Source organism: Prionailurus bengalensis, chromosome B1 (assembly GCF_016509475.1).
Source record: "Prionailurus bengalensis isolate Pbe53 chromosome B1, Fcat_Pben_1.1_paternal_pri, whole genome shotgun sequence".
Classification (NCBI taxonomy): Eukaryota; Metazoa; Chordata; class Mammalia; order Carnivora; family Felidae; genus Prionailurus; species Prionailurus bengalensis.
Genome location: NC_057344.1, coordinates 119,300,932 through 119,322,974, shown reverse-complemented (window position 1 = coordinate 119,322,974; position 22,043 = coordinate 119,300,932). Strand labels below are relative to the sequence as shown.

Sequence of the window (22,043 nt, the reverse complement as noted above, 5' to 3'; positions counted from 1 at the left end):
ATTTCCAGGTTTTGTTGTTGTTGTTTGTTTTGTTTTTTGTTCTGTTTTGTCTGGGCCATTTTACAGCTATTAGTAATATTCTATGAACTGGGAAAGAAGAATTCATAAATAAAGATGATTATTTCATTTTGACCAGCTTATTTTGAAACATTTATTATATTACACATAGGACTGGGGTGAGAGATGATTAATAGAATTTTAGTCTGGAGCTTACAGCCTGGACCTCAGAAGAAAAGTCTAGATATGGGGCATAATGTAAATGTAGATTTGAAGTAATTTTCAAGGCTGTTGACGTAGATGAAATGATCCCAATAAGACAAAAGCTATAAAAATAAGAAGGATGGGCCTCTGGGGTAAAGGGTAGCATTTAGAGGTGGCTAGAAGAAGAAAAGCCAGATAAAGACACTGAAGAGGAATGGCCTGAGGCAAGAAAAGGGACAAATAACACAGGAGAGACATGGCAAGTGGGAAGTGATCAGAGATATCTATTTCTTCTATCTGGTCAAGGACTGAATATATCCAATGAATTTAGCAACAAACATGGCAAAAGTAACTTTGGCAAGAATAGTTTCAGCAGAATAGTGTGTTGGAAGCCACAAAGCTTTAATGAGAGGAGTATAAGATTGGTTAACAAGAGGAGGAAGTGGATGTAAACAAGAGATGGAAGAGATATGAGCATGCTTGAATTTTGAGGGGAGTCATAGTAAAGTGAAGGATGGAACTTCACATAATTGATGGAAGACTGCTCTTGAGAGGAAAGTGCAAAGATCAGAGCCCAAGTAATGTGTGGATAAAGAACATGAGAACACTGTGACCAGAGGAAGTTCGCAGAAGCGTGATGAAGTGTGTAGACGATGAGCCTTGTGAGTAATAAGCTCCACCCTGAAGTGAATCCAGATAGAATTCCGGGAATTGTTCAGTACTGCAGAAGAGCTGTGTTGCTGTGGAGCTAAGATCAAGGAGCAATCAGACCCAGAAGCGACCATTGTTAAGGCCTTAAGGGAATGGCATTTACCAGCTTTAAGGAGCCATACTTCCTAAAATTAAAATGAAATGCATTTTGAAGTTTGAATCAGAATGATTTGGAAGATAAAAATCAGTAGAAATGCTTTAAGGTCATTTGCTGGATCCACCAGCTCTCAAATTGGAGTATAGCTACAACACTCTTAGGAAAAGGATTCAAGGGGGCACTTGGGTAGTTCAGTCAGTTATTTATCCAACTCTTGATTTCGGCTGAGGTCATGATCTCATGGTCAGTGAGATTGACCCTTGCATCAGGCTCTGTGCTGACAGTGTGGAGCCTGCTTGGGTTCTGTCTCTTTCCCACTCTCTGCCCTTCCCCTGCTTACTCTCCCTCTCTCACTGTACCTCTCCTACATGTGTGTACTCTCTCTCTCTCTCTCTCTGAAAAATAAAATAAAATAAAGAGATTCAAAATGAATAGATTCATCCTTTTCTTCTTAAAATTAATATAAACAAAACTAGAAGCTAAAAAAAAACCTAGAAGCTTTTTTTTTTTCATCCAACTAATATAACCTGGTACTTTAGTTGGATGAAAAAAGATGATTGTGTGTGAGGCAACATATTGCAGAGAGATAAGAATCTGATCTGTGTTGTTCAATCACCCAAAGACAGGGATTCTGTGACTTTTTTCCAAAACCTTTAGAAAATATTAACAACTTCACATGCTGGAAAACAGTTCCTTTTGCTTATGGCAAAATATTTTTTGGTTTTTTATATAATGGATATAATCAAACAGCCATTTGTGTATCACATATGTATTAAGAAATGAAATCACTATAGCAAAACATTCCTGAACTATGCTTCCTTTTAGGACTATGGGACTTGAGGAAGGTGTGGGTAAAAACCTTCACATCTGAATCATTTTCTCAAAGTTGCCTAAATTCTAAAATGTCTTATAGGAAGACAGGAGATCAATAGAAACTGAGTTATAAGGTCTATGGTTTCCCACTCAGTGTATTACAGGTGATCTCCAAGTAAATGCAAGTTGATTTATTAATTGTCTCCCAGCAGTGGAATTAGAGCTCCCTGTACAGAGTCCTTCCTAGTAAAAATCCTTGGTCTGGTAAAGAAATGTTCTGTGAGATGTCCTATGAAATCTTATGGCTAGAATGTAGCCTGGGGTTATGATGATGGAGACCTGGTTTATTTTCTCAGTCAAGTGAACAAAGCAGTGTCTTCTAGTTGTCCATGAAACCTTGTTTGAAAATAAACCAGTCTGTGGGATTCAAGCTGGATTAACTGTGGTATATAAGCTTATGACCATCAATCATCAGTTTTCAATTTCCAGTGAGGTGCTGTTAATATAAAGGAAATTACTATCTCATACATGATCTTCCACCTTTTATTCAGTATGGATAGCATTGAAGGACCTGTTGTTTATTCTAATTAGTACTGGAATTCCTGTTCTCTTCTGGTATGCAACTGCTATTCTATCCATTGTTTTCAGTTCTTTTAAGATGCTCTTTTCCTATACAGAATTAATATGTGAAACATGTGTGCGTTCCTTTAAGGTGTTGATGTGAAAATCATTCTTCTTAGCTGGGCTTAGGTGGCTGTGGCAAAAGGCTTTAGAAATTCCTATTTCAGAGATTTGTATAATGCTGCCAGATCATGTTGGAGAATGATAAAATAATGAGGCAGAAATAATCTGAGGATAATACCTGAGAATGAAAACATAAGAAAAATTCACAATGTACGATTTCACCAGTTCTAAATATTTCCAAATAAAAACAGATTAAAGAGAGCTTTGGAAGGAATATAAGTGTATTTATGTATTATGTATTAAAAAATACATAAATTCAGAAATACACTGAGGAAAGCATATAGAAGTACAGAGAATCATGGTCCTTTAGCATTAGCCATCTACACAAAGGAGTAAAGTCTCTCTGAAATCTTTTCAGAGATGAAATGAAAATAAAAAAAGGAGCAGAAAGACATCTGAAAAAGGCTTAGAGCAAATAATTAGAATCACATACATAAAGGGTTTATGCAACATACTGTGACAGAAAACAATGATGACGACAACAACAACAACAACAACAACATTATCTTTCTATTTGTAACCATCTCCTGTCTTGGAAGGGAGCAAAATTGAGTATAAAGAAGTACATATTGTTTGCTGAGAAGGGTAATAGACATAGATGGGAATTTTCCAGTTTGGACTTATTTGAATTATAGGAACAGTGCTACAGTTTGAACTAAATTTGGGACAGTGCTAAATTTGTCTTTAAAAATTGTGGATGCATTGGTCTTTCTGGAGCAGAGAAATGGATCAAGCAGGGGCTGCAAGAAGGAAAGTTGGAGAAAGAGAAGATAAAGAGGGAGAGAGAGATGTGCATAATTACCTGGTTGCTGACTTGGGAAGACAAGCCAAAGGAGTTTTATGTTTTAAGAGACAAATTCTCCCTTTCCACCAATCTACAGTCCTTGGGAAAATTTACATTTTTCATTCAGGACACACGAGAAAAAGTGATATACATGAAGTTAGTTGAAAACCAGGTCACATAACTAATGGTCAATGAAAATGGGAGATTACTGGGAACTGGCTCTCATTAACCATGGGTGGGAGGGGGGAGTAAGAGTCATAGATCACTGGGTTGGGGGGTGCAGGTATCATGCCGGGCACTTTGAATCACTGCAAAGATTGTGTAAAGATGGGAAGGTGAAATAGTTTTAAAAGGAACTGTTCCATTGAGGGTAGGGATGAAAAAAAAAAAAGGGCTGGAGGATAACGGTGGTGAAAGGGCTCTCAAAAGCAAACTGCCAAATAAAGATGAAAAAGAGTAAAATGTTCAAGTCAAACAAACACAAAAATGGTTTCGACTTTTTCGGTTGACAGTAAGCCTATTGAATGAAGTGGAGGGGAGCACTAACCCAGCCACTCTCAACTTGTTAAGGAACTTACATCTTTGTAAGAGCAGAAATAGAAATACTCCTTGGTGCCAGCAAGTTCCAGAACCCTGAAATGACTTAATCAGAGGATTTCTTTCTAAAAGTTATGAATAACTTCTTTGTTAAGGGCCGAATCATGCCCGCCTCCCAAATTCATGTGTTAAAGTTCTAACCCCCAGTACCTCAGAATGGGACTGAATTTAGAAACAAGGTTTTTAAAAAGCTAAATAAAGTGCAGTGAAGGTCATATGGGTGGATCCTAAGTTAATATGACTTCTGTCCTTACTTAGATACTGAGGGAACTCACCGGAAGATTCTAGAGGAAGATGGTCATCTATATGCCAGGGAAAGAGACCTTAAAGAAACCAAACCCTACCAACACCTTGATCTCCAGGCTCCAGGGCCTCGGGAAAATAAATTTCTGTTTTTAAGTCACTTAGTCTGTGGCTGTTAATTATGGCTTCTCTATCGAACTCATACGTTTTCCTTGCACCTTTCTCCCCCACATCACCTCAACACTCCTAAATCATATCTGGCAGATATTTTGAAATATAACTGATATGCATATTCTGTTACCTAACCAAGGTAGATCCACGGTGAGCCCTATACTTACACATGTGGAATTCACATAGCTGCTCCTCCAGTGGCTGAAGTGGCTAATGTAATCTGATACCTTGTACTGGTTGCCTCCAGCAGAGAGAGAGCCCTTGATTCTGTCAACCCCTGTGTCCTAGATGTCAACCAAAGGGGCACTAAGAAAGAAAAGCTTGTTCTTCAATGTATTCTTTGGGTTTTTGGAAGGCAGTTTTCTTTCTTTCTTTTTTTTAGGAAAAAGACTTATAGTTGAAGTTTACCAGCTGAGGGCATGGGGCAGAATGGGAAGTTTGTGGAAATGTTTGCTAGGCTAGCAAGTCTGCTATGGAGATATGAAAAACTTAAGCATAAAAGTATACCCCTGCTACCCATCATTCTGTTTACTGAACCTCTTGATTAATTATTTTACATGGTCAGGCAATTTATATTTGATATTGATAAGGGCTGAATTGTGTCCCCCTCCCAAATTCATGTGTTAAAGTTCTAATCCCCAGTACCCCAGAATGGGACTGAATTTAGAAACAGGGTCTTTTAAAGCTGAATAAGGTGCAGGGGTGTGTTTTTCTCCTTTATGAAAAGAGGCATTTTTTTTCTAGCATAGTTTGATACTAAAGGGATTTAGAATTGTATAATGAGTATTATATGCATAATATAAAGTCTTTTTACTGACTAGACTTCTCAGCTTATCGGAAGAATCTGAACAATAGGGAAAGTCCTATACCATATTTTACTTGAGGCTGGGCTGAGAAATACTTTTATTTAATGAAATATGAAAACTTTTCAAGAGCAGTTTAACTCATTCAGCAATAGATAAGTAGACTTCATTTTTAGTGCTGAGGATATTAACATAGTTCTGAAGACACTGACCTTATTCTGCAGATTTAGACTCAAATCTTTCCTGTGTGTGCTGGGACGAGGGGCAGAATAGCAGGGTGGAGCTCAGGAAGTCTAAATTCCAGACCTCGTTCTTCCCTTCAATGATTTTGACTTTTAACAAGTCACATCAGGTGACTTCACATTTTATAATCTATATAATCAGTAGGTAGCTGATTCAAAACCTTTTTCTTTCATCCATCCATCCATTCATCCAGAGGCATTATGCTAAGCACTGAGGATACAATGGTGAGTAAGGCATATCTCCTACTCAGTATTCTACAATAGATCAGAAGCTTTACCTGTGATAAAATGACCCACAATTGTTAGGAACACTACAAACATAAGTTTAAATTAATTTTAATCTACTGTATTCTTTCAATACTCTGTTTTCTCTTCAGATCATATAGATCATTTGCCTTTTTAATCTACCTTATTCTTTCATTCTCTACTTTTTAGAATACTCTAAAAGTACTCAAACTTAAATACAGCTTAATTCTAAAATTAAATATTGTAAATGGTTATTACATAATATGTCATTGTTGGCAAAGTGGATATTTCATGTATGCACACATAGCCTGGCTAAAAGTTTTTAACTTTACATTAAAAACTACTCAAGCATGTGAAACAGGAGGACACAGCATTTAGAGATGGACGTTAGTCTTGGGAGGGGGAAGAGACATTAATGTTTATAGAGATTTACTTTATCAGATAAGAGGTGGAAAACATTGAAATAAATTCTAACAAGAATCTTGTCAGCCTCAAAGCTGTATGTACTGAAAGTGGAATGAAAAGTCATGAATGAAGAAGAAAATTATACATTAAAGAGCAAAAACCAATCTATTTCCAGATAAGAGATTCCATGTAGAAAGATGGAAGATTATGTCAGCACTAAATTAAAACAAATCTAACATAAAATTCCATGATGAATGGAACATTCATGGATAATTGAAAGGGGTGAGAGGTACTGTGAGTTACATGGACAATAGAATAAGACTGATTTAACTTATGGAAGGGATTTGTTTTTTTAACATTTATGTATTGAGCATTCATTGTATAAAAAGCTAAACAGTGTTAGAATGGTAACATGAATTATTTCCCTTCTTTTTAAAATCTCTTTTACTGACATTAAGCATAATGTACTCTAACTGTATAAAGGGAGATAGGATAGCAGTGGGTTATTTCCTTGACTTTAGTGTTAGTTTAGGATCCAAATAAGATTCCTCTACTCACTTAATACATAATTTTAAGCAAGTTAAACTCTCTAAACCTTGGTTACATCAGCCGTTAGGTAGTACAGTAGAACCTCAGAGTTAGTGAGACTATTAAATGAGATCATATACGTGACTCATGAGTAGGTAGCTGATTCAAAACCTTATTCTTTCATCCATCGATCCATCGATCCATCGATCCATCGATCCATCCATCCATCCATCCATCCATCTAGCCATCAGTGCTTAAGCTTCTGATCTTATTATAATTAAAAATAGTTAACTAAAGAAACATTGAGTATCAATGTTATCAAATCTAGATTTTATAATCCTAATGGCCATTTATTTCAAAAATTAATAAAGTAACAGAGGTCCATGCTAGCTTATTTACTATGAATTTGAATGAGAGGACTTCTGTCTTCATTTGAATTGCTTAAAAAAATGGCCATCTGGTTTTATGAGCTCATTTTCTTAGGGTTTAGGTTAGCTGTATTTGCTTTAATTTTTTTTTACCACAGGTATCCCAAGTTAGCTCTTGTTCCAACAAATGGGGTCTTTTGAAATGGAAGCTGGAGAAAGTATATAAATATGAGTCAGTACCAATCAATCTGTCACCATGCTGAATAAACAGCTAGAGTCATCCCCTGCTGACAAAGTGTCAGAAGCTGAAGACTACACATGACTATTAACACAGCCTGTATGACAATGATGCAAAATTAAATAGGAATAGAAGAAAACAGGTGATATTCACTCTCTTACTTTTGGAAGCACAAAAATAGCTGCATAAATGATCACTCGGCAATTCATCTCTTTCAAAGAATGTTTTACTAACCTGTTATTAAGCAGTTACCTCTAGTAAAGAGGAACAATGCTATCAGTGGAATTCTCTGCATTGGTTGAAAGGTTTTTTAAAATGAATTGGAAATAATAAAAAGTTGAAATAAAATAAATGTAAATAGGAGCAGGTAGTTCTGGCAGAAGGAGTTTTCTCTGCAGCTCTGACTTGGGCTTCAGTAGGTTGTTGGTGTGGAGAATGGAAGGAAGGAGCAAGAGAGATGAGCAGAGGAATTTGTGCTCACGATGCTCAGTAGGTGGTTGTGCCTATATTCACTATTATTATCCTTCAGAGGATGTGATATAATGTGCTTCTTATGAAAATTTGGGGAATTTTTATGATTTGTAATGATCAGAAACACATTTTTAGTGCACATTTTTACATATCTAAAGTAGATGCCTCTTCAGTTGGGTAACTGCATTCAGTCTTAGTTTACTGATGAATTGTTTATTAAGAATTAATTTTTAAGTTGATTGCTGGTACTAGAAATAAATTTTAAGTTGACTGCTGGTACTGGGAAATAATTATTTTTCCAAAACATTGTTATATATTTTGGTTAGTTTAATCTTCAAATGCCTTTTAACTCAGAATATGTCAATAAAAATGGGGCACCTGGCTGGCTCAGTTGGAGGAGGGTGTGACTGTTGATCTCAGGGTTGTGAGTTCAAGCCCCATGTTGGGTGTATTATTAAATAAATAAAACTTAAAAAAAAGAATGTCAGTAAATAATATAATAATGTAATTCAATTGTATTATTGCTAATTAAACAAATCAAAAAATAAGTAAAGAACTACTTTATCTTATTTACTTCCCCCCTTGAGCAACATACAGAAATGATCAGTGTAATAGGTTAAGAACACATTCTCTAGAATAAGATTTGCTGACTTCAAGTCTTTATTATTCAATAGATGAGGCAGTTCCTTAACCTATCTATTGACTGCTTCTTCATCTGTAAAATGAAATAATAATAGTTCCTTCCCCATGTGGTGGTCAGAATTAAATTGGCTAATCTATTTAAAGTACCGAAATCAAGTGTCTGGCACAGAACAAGCACAATAAATGCTTGTTGCTTTTATAAAGCTACCATAAGCATTGTTCTTTTTATTGGTGATCATAATTAGGTTTATTTTTGTCTCACGAATAGATGAAAGTGAGAGCAGACTGGAATCGCATATTCATGAGCATTAGGTACCAGACACTTTAATACATACATTATCTTGATTAGCCCTCATCAAAAAGTTTCTAGAAAAGAAAAAGTATTTTGGTATTTTATAAATAAGAAATGGAGGGTGAGAGATTAAGAGTCAGAGAACCAGTAGCTGACAATCCAGGAATCAAACCAGCCGATGTGACTCCACAGTTCATGTTTTGTTTTGTTTTTCCCATTAACCCTGAACAAATATGTTACATGTGTTTGTTTTAGGTATGATGTCAGAAATGCAACGAAGTCATGATGGCCCTTTTGTTACAAAGAAATCTTTACTTATGGCTTAAGAAACTTAGCAAAAATAAGTATATATGTGACACAATACAGTTGAAATACACAAGACATGTAATAAGAATCAAGAATAGAGAAAAAATATTTCAAATATCAGAATCCTATAAGCAAAATGTTAAAGGAATCTTATTTTTTCTAAGAATCTAATGGTAGAATTGCTAATTTTCTTCAATTCTTACTATATTATCACAGTAAGTGAGAGTAAACACTGGTTGTATAATAATTAGTTGGTTTATTGTTCCTTTTTAGAGCATCACTGATAGGAATATGGCAGTCACTACCCAGATGTGATGATTTAAATTTCATTTTACATTAATAAAATAAAATAAAATAATTTTCATTTCTTGTTATAGTAGCTGTACTTGGTGTTAATTCATTGGATACATGTGGCTAATGACTACCACATTGGACATGGCAGATATGGAACCTTTCCTTCATTACAGAAATTTCCATTGGACAGCACTATTCTAGAGTAAGCTCGGATGTGTAACAGAATGACCAGGCAGAAAACTTTAATGAGCAAAATATTGGTTAAGGGTAGCTGCCAATTCTGTGCGTTGAACGTAATGGAAGGAATGGTTATCTTGCATTCCATAGCACTAAATGGGTTCCATGTGTACAACTACCAGCTGTTTAAGTTTGGGCAACGTTCACCTTCCTAGAGCTTTAATTCCCTCATTTGTTGAATGGAAGGAAATGCCTTCCATGAGGCCTACTTACTGTGGAAATTATGAAGGTCAGTACAGACAATATATAGGAATGTACCTTGTATAATACAAGTAATAGACATAAGGTATCATTCTGAAACCTGGGTCTCTCAACTAGTTCTCTAAAAGAACACAGCCCTAAAAACTTGTGTCCAGGATTCAAGTCCAAGTTCTGCCACTTACTAGTTTTATAAGTTTGAGACTTGGTTTCATTTTTTCTGTAAAGCAAGAAAAATTCATATAGCTATTGTGAGAATTAAATAATATGTATGTGGAAGGAAGTCAGTGTAGGCAGGTGGACGGATGGATGATATAAATGAAGGGGATTAAGAGCACAGACACAATGTAGGTCAATATTATGTTTAAAAAGACAAATGGCCAACTTTATACCTCTTTAATTTGCTACCACATGATGCTTTCTGATCTCTACAATACTGGCATGTATATTCATGGTAAAGTGCCTAAAGTAACAGATATCAATTACTGAGAACAGTTCTTTTTTTAAAAATTTTTTTAACATTTATTTATTTTTGAGACAGAGAGAGACAGAGCATGAACGGAGGAGGGTCAGAGAGAGAGGGAGACACAGAATCTGAAACAGGCTCCAGGCTTCAAGCTGTCAGCACAGAGTCCAACGCGGGGCTCGAACTCACGAACCGCAAGATCATGACCTGAGCCGAAGTCGCACGCTTAACCGACTGAGCCACCCAGGTGCCCCACTGAGAACAGTTCTATGAGCTAGGTACTTTTTGGAGACTTAACATGTATTGCTTCACTTAATGTCTATACAACCATATGGATATTAATGCATTATTATTATTTTCACTTCATTTTAAAAGGGTTGTAGCCTCTCTGGGGCTCAGGTAGTTTATACTACCCAAGATATGCCCCAGAGTCAGCATTTGAACTTGGCACACTAAGAATCTCTGCTCCCAGTCATTACATTCAATTGTCTCAAGTAACATAAAAGAATGCCATTGGTTTATCCACTCATTAACCCTTTCTGTTTCTCCTTACTAAATATTTATGGTCCAGTTCTCCCAAAGTTAATAAATGTTATCATCTAATTCCAAAAACAAAAATCATTTTTAAATAGACAAAATGTTTTTATAAAATTTTTATGTAAAAGTAAACAAGTAAAAATAGCTAGGAAGATTCTGGAAAGAAAAAAGACAAATGCAGTGGAGAGTTGCCCTGTTAGATATTAAAATACATTATAAAGTTTCATTAATTTAACCAATGTGGTGATGAGCATGAACAGCTCCATAGAACAGAATAGAAAGTTGACTGAGTCTCAAACACATTTGAGGAATTTAGAATATGATAGTTGTGACATTTTAAGTTAGTGTTGGAAACGATGGGTTATGCAATAAATAGTGGTGGATACAACAGAGAAGCATCTAGAAAATAAAACTGGAATCTCAATCCACAACTCATATAAATAAACTTGAGCTGGATCTAAGTTTTAGACAACACACATCAGTAGATGAGTTTTATTCAATCTCATCTGTCCATATAGAGAGTGATTTTGTAAAACCTATAATAATTGATACTATGCTCATGTGTACATTTATGTGTTTGTGTGTCCTGAAGTATTGAGAATTGTAAGACAGTGGTCCAGTTTCATTTTTTTGTATGTATCTGTCTAGTTTTCCCAATATCATTTATTGAGCATGCTCTCCTTTTCTTATTTTACATTCTTGGCTCTTTTGTTGTAAAATAATCAACCATATATGTGTGAGTTAATTCTAGGCTTTCAGTTCTGTTCCATTGATTGATGTGTCTGCTTTAATGCTAATGCCATAATATTTTAATTACTATACATTTGTAATATAGTTTGAAATTAAGGATCATAATACCTCCATTTATGATACCTCCAAGTTTGCTTTAGCTGGCTATTCAGGGTTTTGTGTGTGTGTGTGTGTGTGTGTGTGTGTGTGTGTGGTTCCATTCGTATTTTAGGATCGTTTGTTCTATTTCTGTAAAAAAAAAATCCTATTGGAGTTTTGATAGGAATTGCATTGAGTCTGTAGATTGCTTTGGGTAGTATGGACATTTTAACATATTAATTCTTCTAATCCCTGAGCCTGAACTTTCACTTATTTGTGTTACCTTTAATTTCTTTCATCAATTCCTTATCGTTTCAGTGTACAGGTCTTTACCTCCTTGGTTAAATTTGTTCCTAGGTATTTTCTTTCTTCTGATACAATTGCAAGTGAGATTTTCATTTTTCTTTCTGATAGTTTGTTATCAGTGTATAGAAATGCAACAGATTCCTGCAGATTGATTTTGTAGCACTTGTTATAGATTTCACACACTAAACTTAATTTTCCTGTGAGAAATCCATGATTTCTGAACCTGGTCCCAATCTTCCTGCACCTGTGATTGCAGAATGAGAAATATTAATGGGTAATCCATAGAGAAATCTTTTCAAGTGATTGCCAAGCACTGAAGGGCTGTAGATATTTCCTCCTAAAGTGCCATCTTTTCAAAAAAGGAGTAAACAATTACTCTTCTTGAGTATTACTGGAAAAGCAGAAATAAATATATAGAAACTTTTCTAGGCTTTAAAAAATGATTCCTATCCACTGCCACCCATAGAGAACAGGGAGAAGATTTAATCAAAGGTTTTAAACCAAGTGGCATTTGCAGTCAATGCAAAGCTCAGGTGCAGGAGGCACTCCTGATTGCGGGTTATAGCCCCAGGTGGGGTAAAAGTTAGTGAACTGAACAGGTATTTGTTTTCTTTAAGCTTCACTGTTTCAATTAGAAGTACTTCATGGTAATATTCTTCCTATCTACCATAAATTTCAAGTATTTTTTTACTTTGTTTTGATCTTCGTTCTTTTTCTTGAAGACAGTAAGGTTTTTAAAGACCCAATCATATAAATATTCATCGTGTCCTGATGGACTAAAATATTTAGATAATTTTCAAAGTTAAAAAAGCAGATATGTTCTAATGATTCTCATTGATCCACCAGCCAAAGCACAAACTTTTCTCAAAGTGCCTGAATGAAAAATTGTTGATAAATTATCAAGAACTTCTATATAGAAGTGCTTAAAATATTTTTATTTATAAATATAAATATTTTCCTCCTTATACTGCATTTGATTTTAATCTAGAATAGCAGTAAGAAAGGGATTCATTAAATTTTAGCTTATGATCAGAGCTATCATTCTAGTATAGATTTTTTAAACTGCAAATGTATTTTAAATCAGCTTGTGAGTTATGCATTTGATATTTAAAATTTTTTTAATGATTATTTATATATAGAGAGAGAGTGTGTGCAAGCAGGGGAGGGACAGAAAGTTGGAGATAGAATCTGTACCAGGCTCCAGGCTCTGAGCTGTCATCATCGAGACCAACATGGGACTCGAACACACGAGCCGTGAGATCATGACCTCAGCCAAAGTCAGATGCTTAACTGACTGAGCCACCCAGGTGCCCCTGCACTAGGTATTTAAAATATGACTTTTTATATTCCAACATAAAGAGATACAGTTTCAGATTTTGGTGTATAATTGTTATGACTTCAAGTAGATTACTTTCATACATGGTATCTTAGCCAGGGTTTTAAAGGTAGCCAAAATCTGTGGCTATATCCACCTGTAAGTAGAATAAAGTAGACCAGGGTCAGTTTTTTCTTCTAGACACTAAATTATTCTCACACTGGAATGTAAGCATTAGTATAACAAGTTCAGTAAACAGGATAATGTTAGAAAAACATTCTGTCTTAAAACTTTGTAAAAATATTTCAAATTCAATTTTCAATTTGAATATTATAGCAACGTAATGTATGAAATAGTACACATTTCCTGAAGGAGAGCTTTGGCAAGAATATTAACCAATTACTACAAAAATAATAAAACTAATGAGAGCCAAGACTTTTGGGATTGTGTGGTTTTAATCAATACTTTATAATTTGCTACAATTTGAAAATACACTTGTTTGAAGTGCCGAGATTCTCAAAGGATACAAAAATGCTGATTCAAAGGGGCACATGCACTCCAATGTTTATCGCAGCACTATCAACAGTAGCCAGATTATGGAAAGAGCCTAAATGTTCGTTGACTGACGAATGGATAAAGAAGATATATATATATAATGGTGTGTGTATAATGGTGTGGTGTGTGTATATATGTATATGTATATATATATATATATATATAATGGAATATTACTTGGCGATCAAACAGAATGAAATCTTGCCATTTGCAACAATGAAGATGGAGCTAGAGTGTATAATGCTGAGTGAAGTAAGTCAGAGAAAGATAAATATCATATGATGTCACTCATAATGTGGAATTTAATAAACAAAACAGGTGAACATAGTGGAAGGGAAGGAAAAATAAGAAGCAAAAGAGAGAGGAAGGCAAACCATAGGAGACTCTTAACCATAGAGAAGAAACTGAGGGTTGCTGGAGGGGTATTGCGTGGGGGGATGGACTACCTGGGTGATGGGCATTAAGGAGGGCACTTGTTGGGATCAGCACTGGGTGTTATAGGTAAATAAATCACTAAATTCTACCCCTAAAATCATTACTATATTATATGTTAACTAACTTGGATTTAAATAAAATTAAAAATAAAAAAAAAATAAAGTGCCAGAATTCTTCAGTTAATCACTTTATTACGTTAAAGGTACATTATTATTTCAATATGTATTTTTAAATAGTCTTATATTGAAAGCCAATAGGTATATAACATACAGTAATTTAAAATCTAGAACATTTACTATAAATTAAGGATATCTGGTTGTGCAATGAGGTATACAATGTGCTTTGAAGTTGTAAAATACACTTATATAGGAAAGAGTTTGTTAGTGTGATTGTTACCATTTTTTGGAAGACTAGTTCTATATATGTGACTCAAATATCAGACAATCCTTCTAGCGTTTAGTGAGCTTTGTAGAGTCATTGGATTTTAATAGTGATTTTCATTTTCAGCACTCCAGTTTTAATGAGGAAATATTTCCAGAAGTATTAACTTATTTCTTAGGACTAATATTTAGTCTTTTTACCTGGTGTTGGCTAGAACTAGTAGTAGTATTTTCAAACAATATATATATACTTAGGTAGGACATATGTAAAGATTGAACAGGGAAGTTAATCTTCAATTATCTGAAAGTTTCATATTAGTTTAATGTTTGGATTGATACATTCTCTTTAACATCGACATAGTAATTTATTTTACTGACTGTTCTTCAGAGAATTTAATCAATGTTTGAAATTGAGCACAATTTCTGCAGATTGGGGGAGAAAGAGAAATGAAAGCAATGTTTCTCAATAGTTGCAAAGATTTCAGTGATTTGACTAAAATTTCTTAAGCTTTCATTTTTTCATGTATTTGGGGGTTCCACTACTCATTTATTACCAGGAGGCTGGCTGAGAGTTTCTTATGGAGTTGTTTCCCCCCATGGTCATGATGAATTTGCACTGTTATAACCAATACTCTCTTGTTTAATCTCTGAATCCAATCTGTATTATCAAAGATTTATTCTCCAGAAGATGGCGTATAATTAAAAATGCTCATCCAGAGCAGGGTTTATATTTTTGACCTAAGTTGTCATATTAAAATATAAAAATCATATGGGGCGGGGCACCTGGGTCAGGTTGAGCATCTGCCTTCCGCTCAGGTCATGATCTCCTGGTCTATGAGTTCCAGCCCCACGTTGGGCTCTATGCTGACAGCTCAGAGCCTGGAGCCTGCTTCAGATTTTGTTTCTCTCTCTCTCTGCCCCTCCCCCACTCATGCTCTGTCTCTCTCTGTCAAAAATAAATAAATGTTAAAAAAAATAAATAAAAAATCATATGGGGCACCTGGGTAGGTCATTCGATTGAGCATCTGACTTTCGCTCTGGTCATGATCATGGTTTGTGGGTTTCAGCCCAACATCAGGCTCTGCGCTGATAGCTCGGAGCCTGGAGCCTGCTTGGATTCTGTATCCCTCTCTCTCTGCCGCTCCCCTGCTCGTGCTGTGTCTTTCTCTCTCTCAAAAATAAACATACATTAAAAAAACCCCAAAACATATGATTACTAGATAAAAAACTATATTCCAAGCCATATCAGACAATATTTTAATTTTGGATACAAATAATTAAGAGGAAAGCCAGCTCAATTTTGAAATTTTAAATTTTTAGACAAAATACTGATGATCATACTAATTCTGATGATCATACTAATAAATGCCTGTGAACGAAATCCAGGGACAAGTTGATTTATTATGAGAAGTTCATGGCATGAATGCCATTTTGTATTATTTTAGCCCAGAACACAATCTCAGAGAAATATGGACTGGAGCTTTTAAATGTCTGGCTTTCTTAAAATGTTCTAGAAGGGTCACTCTCTCAGTTTGAGTTGATATTCATACTTTGAAATTGAAGAGTAATGAAATAAAAATTAAATATTTATGCCTTACTTTCATCAGGTATATAAGGCCAAAGACAAAAATATTCTCTCTTGCTTTTCCTGTCCCTGGGACTCAAATCAAAAATAAAGAGGAACAGTTAGATTAAATTTTCATTTCTTTCTAGAAGATATCACATGTATATGAGAAAAAGAGAACTATAATCAACAAATACTGGGCTTATTTTAATTTGTTTAGGAGTAAACAGGGAAAAAATGTGAAAAAAGAAAAAAAAAGATGCCTAAGCCATAAGAAGGAAATGAAAGATGAGAAACTAGGTGAGTAATACAAAGACAGACATTATTCTGAAATCCGTATCAGTTATTTAATGTGATGAACCTGAAGTATAGCTATAAGAAAATAGTACCTGCAAAGAGTATCTTGCAATATGAGCAAGATGCTAGCAAGTGAGGGTTGAAATTACAAAGTAGAAAGAGAAACTATTAATTTAAGGTCACCATGTTGTTGAAATTCTTCTAGTTTTAGAGGCTTTTTTAAAATTTTAAATTTTAATTTTTTTTAGATGCTAAAGGCATGATTTAGTTGTTTGTGTACTTCATTAAGGTAATTTTTTGAAAGAGAAATAAATCCATAATATTATAGGTTGAAATGAGTAAATTAATGTGAACTTCATGCTTACTCTTTTGTTTCCAAATACTAGAGACCATGGTGAAATGTTAACTGAACATAAGTCTTATGTTCCACTATTTACCGATAACAGAGGAAAAACGTATCAGTACTAAAATAGAATCAAATTTCTACATTAGATTTTAAAACCTGATTGATCTTTGTTAAGTGAGTGTTTGTAGGTAAGTGGTTTTTAAATTGTTGAGTGTTTTTTAAGGGAAGTGTCCATGTGGTAGGTAGTAGTTCTACATAAATAAGGGAATCGTAAATGGAATAAATAATAATTGGCATAATCAGTATGACTCTTATCTTTGGGAAAGCATTTCTGATTTGCATTAGGAATACATCGACTGAAAAGAGAAAGATGGAATAGATGACTGTAAGATTCTTTTTAACTCCACACATTTGTTTAAACTTTCACATATTGAGTCACATGATAGTAAAAACATCTTAATGAAAAAAATAATCCTAGTAAAATGTCAACATAATAATCTTTAGAAGCTTTTGTTTCATGTGAATTGTTCAAAAGTAAGCTTTTTCATGCACCCAATAAGTTGTAGAAGAATATTAATGCAGCTCTCATCTCTTAATCAGACATACATGATGGCTGTGTACAGATGGGGATGAGGGAGGGGAGGGGCGGGTTGGAGGTAGGGGAGGGGCAGGAGGCGTGGGAGAGGGATAGGAAGATGGATATTAGGAAACTATAGCACATACTAAGAAAAATCCTGGGGATAAAGGAAACTGCTGGATGATTAGAGGGCATCCGAGGCATTCTGTTCAATAAAGGATAAAGATAGCTACAGCTGCAGAAATATAATCACTGGGCTTAAAGTGAAATTTCATAAGTTGCAGGTGGAGTAATTGAGAATACTCTATAAAAGGTAAATAAAAGTCCTGTAAGAAAATGACTATTCCAGACCGATTCTGTACATGGATAGTGCTTATAGAAGACAAAAAGAAATTGAAAGAAAGAGTTGATAAAAAGAAAGAAAACAAGACAAAAAAATAGGAGTAAAGCATTAAATCATATTATATTAAAATGTCATAACTAGGTTTTTTCCCTCTGATGAGCCGCTTACACAAATGCTGGGTAAAATTATATGAACAGTACCTTTCTTTTAGCCTTTAGCTGCTCATGGTACTTGTTGCAGGTGTCTCCTGGGATCTCTCCTCCCCAAAGAGTAATTCCAACAATGGTGTATGTGACACCCATGACGAGCAATGGAAAACAGTACACCAGTACAATGACAATAATATGGTAGCTGCAAGAAATAAAAACAAACAAACGCAAGCTGAAGATCATATTGAGATGCAATATGTGGGGAACTTTGAATTCATTTTCTTTTAAATCATAACTGAAAATTCCAAAGATTATTTCCACATTTTCTCCAAGTCCTCATTTCACAAATTTATCAAAATATCATTCTCTTGTCTACTATATTTGTCCAAATGCTACCAGCTGATCCTTGCCAATCTTTGATTCATATACAAAAAGTATAGCTGCATTGCAGTGCTAATTTAAACTGCCCATGCTCTCCTTGCCTAGAGGTTCTGGACGAATGCCATTTCTCTGCTTGGTAATTGTTGAGCTAACCTAATTAAATTTATCATCAGAGACAAAAAGATGAGACAGAATAAACAAATCAACTGACAGGTATTTTCTCATATGCAAAATTATTCTATATACCCTTGCAACATCAGTAATATTTGAAATAAATTGTTTTTATCCAAAGAAAAAAATGTAACTAGATATTCTAAACCACACTGGATCCACAAGATATATGACTATAATTAAAAAAATCAGGTAAAGGGCGCCTGGGTGGCTCAGTTGGTTGAGCGTCCGACTTCGCTCAGGTCACGATCTCACGGTCCGTGAGTTCGAGCCCCGCATCAGGCTCTGTGCTGACAGCTCAGAGCCTGGAGCCTGCTTCAGATTCTGTGTCTCCCTCTCTCTCTGGCCCTCCCCCCATTCATGCTCTGTCTCTCTCTGTCTCAAAAATAAATAAATGTTAAAAAAAAATTAAAAAAAAATCAGGTAAAGACATTTACATGCATTTCTAATGTCATGACACATTTGATAGCATTATTAATTTGGTAAATAACATTCGGGTGTGTTAATCACATCAGTGTCAAGATGCTATAAATTAGCAAACTAAATTCTACGTTTTTATAGATTTAAGTCGAAATGATAAGGACGTAGGGGCACCTGGCTGGCTCAGTCAGCCAAGCATCCGACTTTTGCTCAGGTCACGATCTCATGGAGACAGATCCTCTGTCTCCCTCTCTCTCTGCCCCTCCCCCGTCTCTCCTTGTCTCTCAAAAGTAATAAATAAATATTTAAAAAATTGATAAGGATGAAGTTGGGGAGGAATAGAAGGGCAACTGATAATATAACCACACAATTAAAATTTGTATAAAGTTTTGTGTAGTTTCCGCTGTCTTAGGAAGGCTTTAAGGAAATTAAAGAATTCGGTATACTAGTCTTCTCAATACCTGTTTCTTTGTAAAGGGAATCTTAAACCTCCTTGCCTTCCTGATAGCTTTTTAAGTATTGAGTTACAGTCAGTGGGAAGCAATTCAGTCAACAAATAACTTGATTTTATTATTATGATTACTTTTATTTTGTTATACAGCTAAGATTTATTAATATCAGATAGAATAACAGTATTCAGTTTAATAACTATTTCCTGCTTTTCCTTCAATTAAATACTTCCTAATATTTTTCTTTAAAAATCTGGACTCTGGGAAGTCAGAGAAAAACAAATACCATATGATTTCACTCATATGTAGAATTTAAGAAAAAAACAAATGAGCAAAGGGGGAAAGAGAGAGAGAGAAATTAAAAAAACAGACTCTTAATAAAAAAAAAACCCAAACTGATGGCTATTGGAAGGGAGGTGGGTGAGAAGGGGTGGGTTAAAAAGGTGATGGGGATTAAGGAGTGCACTTCTCATGGTGAGCACCAGATGATGTATGGAATTGTTGAATCATTATATTGTACACCTGAAACTAATATAACAATGTATCTTAACTAACTGGAATTATAATAAAAACTTAAAAACAAATCTGGACTTTGGGTAGAGAAGTTTGATAAAGTGACTGCTTTAAAAAATGACCCTTATATTAAACGTCCTATTTCAGCTCAGGTCATGATCTTGTGGTTTGCGAGTTGGAGCCCCATGTCCAGCTTTGTGCTGACAACTCAGAGCCTGGAGCTTGCTTTGGATTCTGTCTCCCTCTCTCTCTGCCCCTCCCCTGCTTGTGTTCTGTCTCTCTCTCAAAAATAAGTAAACATTAAAAAAATTATAAAAGATTACCATTGTATTTGCATCATTGGTTATTTTTTAAAGAAAAAATAGGACACTGCATTAGATTTTATTGAATTAAAATTTAAATTATCGGAATAAAAAATGCAAACAGTTGCCCAATTACTTTTTTTCCTTTTGCTTTTCTTAAGATGTGTCCAAAATATGAAATACCAAATTCTATTGTGTAACATTCATAATTAGTTTCCAACCTAGTGTTTATGTTTCTTTAATGCTAAAACAAAGGAGCACAACCAAGAACCTACCAGAACTGCCTATCCCTAACCAGGACTTTAAAAGGACAATCAGCACCTTTGGGCTTCAGTTCTTCCTTTCCCATTCTTTTCTCAATTAATAACAACCCTGCTTTCCTTTGTGCATTGCTTTCATCTCCAGGGATTTTATCACTTCCTCCAGGAAACTCTCTAGAGTTACCCCATATAAAAGTCATCTCATTTTTCATGTTAGTAACCTTTGTAATTTATAAAACTTATTGACCATACCATATTGTAGTATTTTAAACTTTTTTTTTTTTTTAAGATTTTAAGTGATCTCTACACCCACTGTGGGGCTCAAACTCACAACTCTGAGGTCAAGAGTTACTCTACCAACTAAGCCAACCAGGCACCCATGTATTCTAGTACTTCAATGTGTCTCTTTTCCCAAATAACATATGGACCCTTGGGGAAATGTTTATGTTTTATTTGCTTAATTGTTGCTCCCAACCTATAGTTCTTTAAGTGTTCAATAAATTGAATTGAAAACCACAATAGAGAATTAACTTACGTGAAATGTTGTTTAGGACCCTCTGGCCATTGCACGTAGCAAAGAGTACGGCCTGGCATGACTTTAATTTTGGAGTAAAGACACTGAGGGAAGGCAAGTAGAAATGCTAGAATCCAAATACTTCCAATGACGATCTTGGTTGCTGTGGCAGATAGTCTGGGTTTCAAGGGATCAATAATGGCCATATACCTATACAAAAACAAACAAAACCATTTTGTTGGTTCTCTTGCTAGCAGAGTTAAAAATGGAGTTTCAAAGGAGTTATCTGTCTCTGGTAAGCAAGTTGATAAGGATTTTGCTTTGTAGAGGCAGCATGGAATGATAATCATGGCATAGTCTTAGGAATCAGGCATACTGAGGTTTCAAATCCTATTCTGTCACTTATGCAAACTTTTTGAACCTCAGCTTTATTATTTTAAAAATAGAAACAAGAACATTCACCTCATAGGGGTGAAGTCAAGATCAATAGAAATAAGGTAAGTGAAAGGTATTGATTATTTGTGCTGTGCCTTGCACATTATCAGAATTCATAAATGTCTGTTGAATGGAACTGGAAAAGTGCATAGTAAATGCTTAAAAATATGAGTTCTGTACCTCAAGTCCTCCATTTTTCTTCTGTATGTTTAACTTTTTAGAAGAAAATTCTGGAGAACTAATATGGATAAACCTATCTGACAAAAATGAGGAATCCCTTATAAAGGATATCATCAACAACTCCATCTAAAAATATCGAGACAAGATCAGGATTCAGATAATAATAAATAAGTCAAGTTTGACTGAGGCTATGCCTTGCTGTTACCTCTAAAATTGAATTCATGGTTTACCATGAAAATCTTCATAGTGCCTGTGTAACTTTGTATAACATAATAGTTATAGAAAAATATACTTGAGACTCTCAAAACACACATATGATTTTTAGAGAGCAAAGTTTTGGGAAATTGGAAACTTTGAATATGGTAACAAAAATCAAGTTTTATTCACTTGTTAAAATATTAATAATATGTCTGGGAGAAACAATTGACAGTTTCAAATTGGATAATATGCCTAATTGCCAAATTCTGGCTAATAGAGAAGAAAATTAATTTGAAATTATACACAAAATTAATTATATTTTTACATTTCTATCAACAAAACATTGTTGAAATTGTTTTTGCAATTGACCATTATGTGTTTCTCAAATATATTTTGATTTCTGTAAATTTTTCAAAGGCAACAATATAATCAAAGAATGACTATTACTTAAGTCCAAAACATTTTAATTTTAAGAATAAATATTTCAAGAT

At 34.7% G+C, this 22,043-nt stretch overlaps 1 protein-coding gene across 1 annotated transcript in view; it reads right to left on the bottom strand.

Moving 5' to 3' along the window:
* The window catches only part of TACR3 (tachykinin receptor 3), an 86,137-nt gene that overhangs the window by 28,837 nt on the left and 35,257 nt on the right, over positions 1-22,043 (bottom strand). Inside the window, exons 2-3 of the mRNA XM_043571334.1 lie at positions 20,761-20,949; positions 17,781-17,931 (exon numbers count right to left, since the gene is read on the bottom strand). Of these exons, the coding sequence (XP_043427269.1) occupies positions 17,781-17,931; positions 20,761-20,949 (340 nt within the window). The remainder of the gene's footprint in view (positions 1-17,780; positions 17,932-20,760; positions 20,950-22,043) is intronic.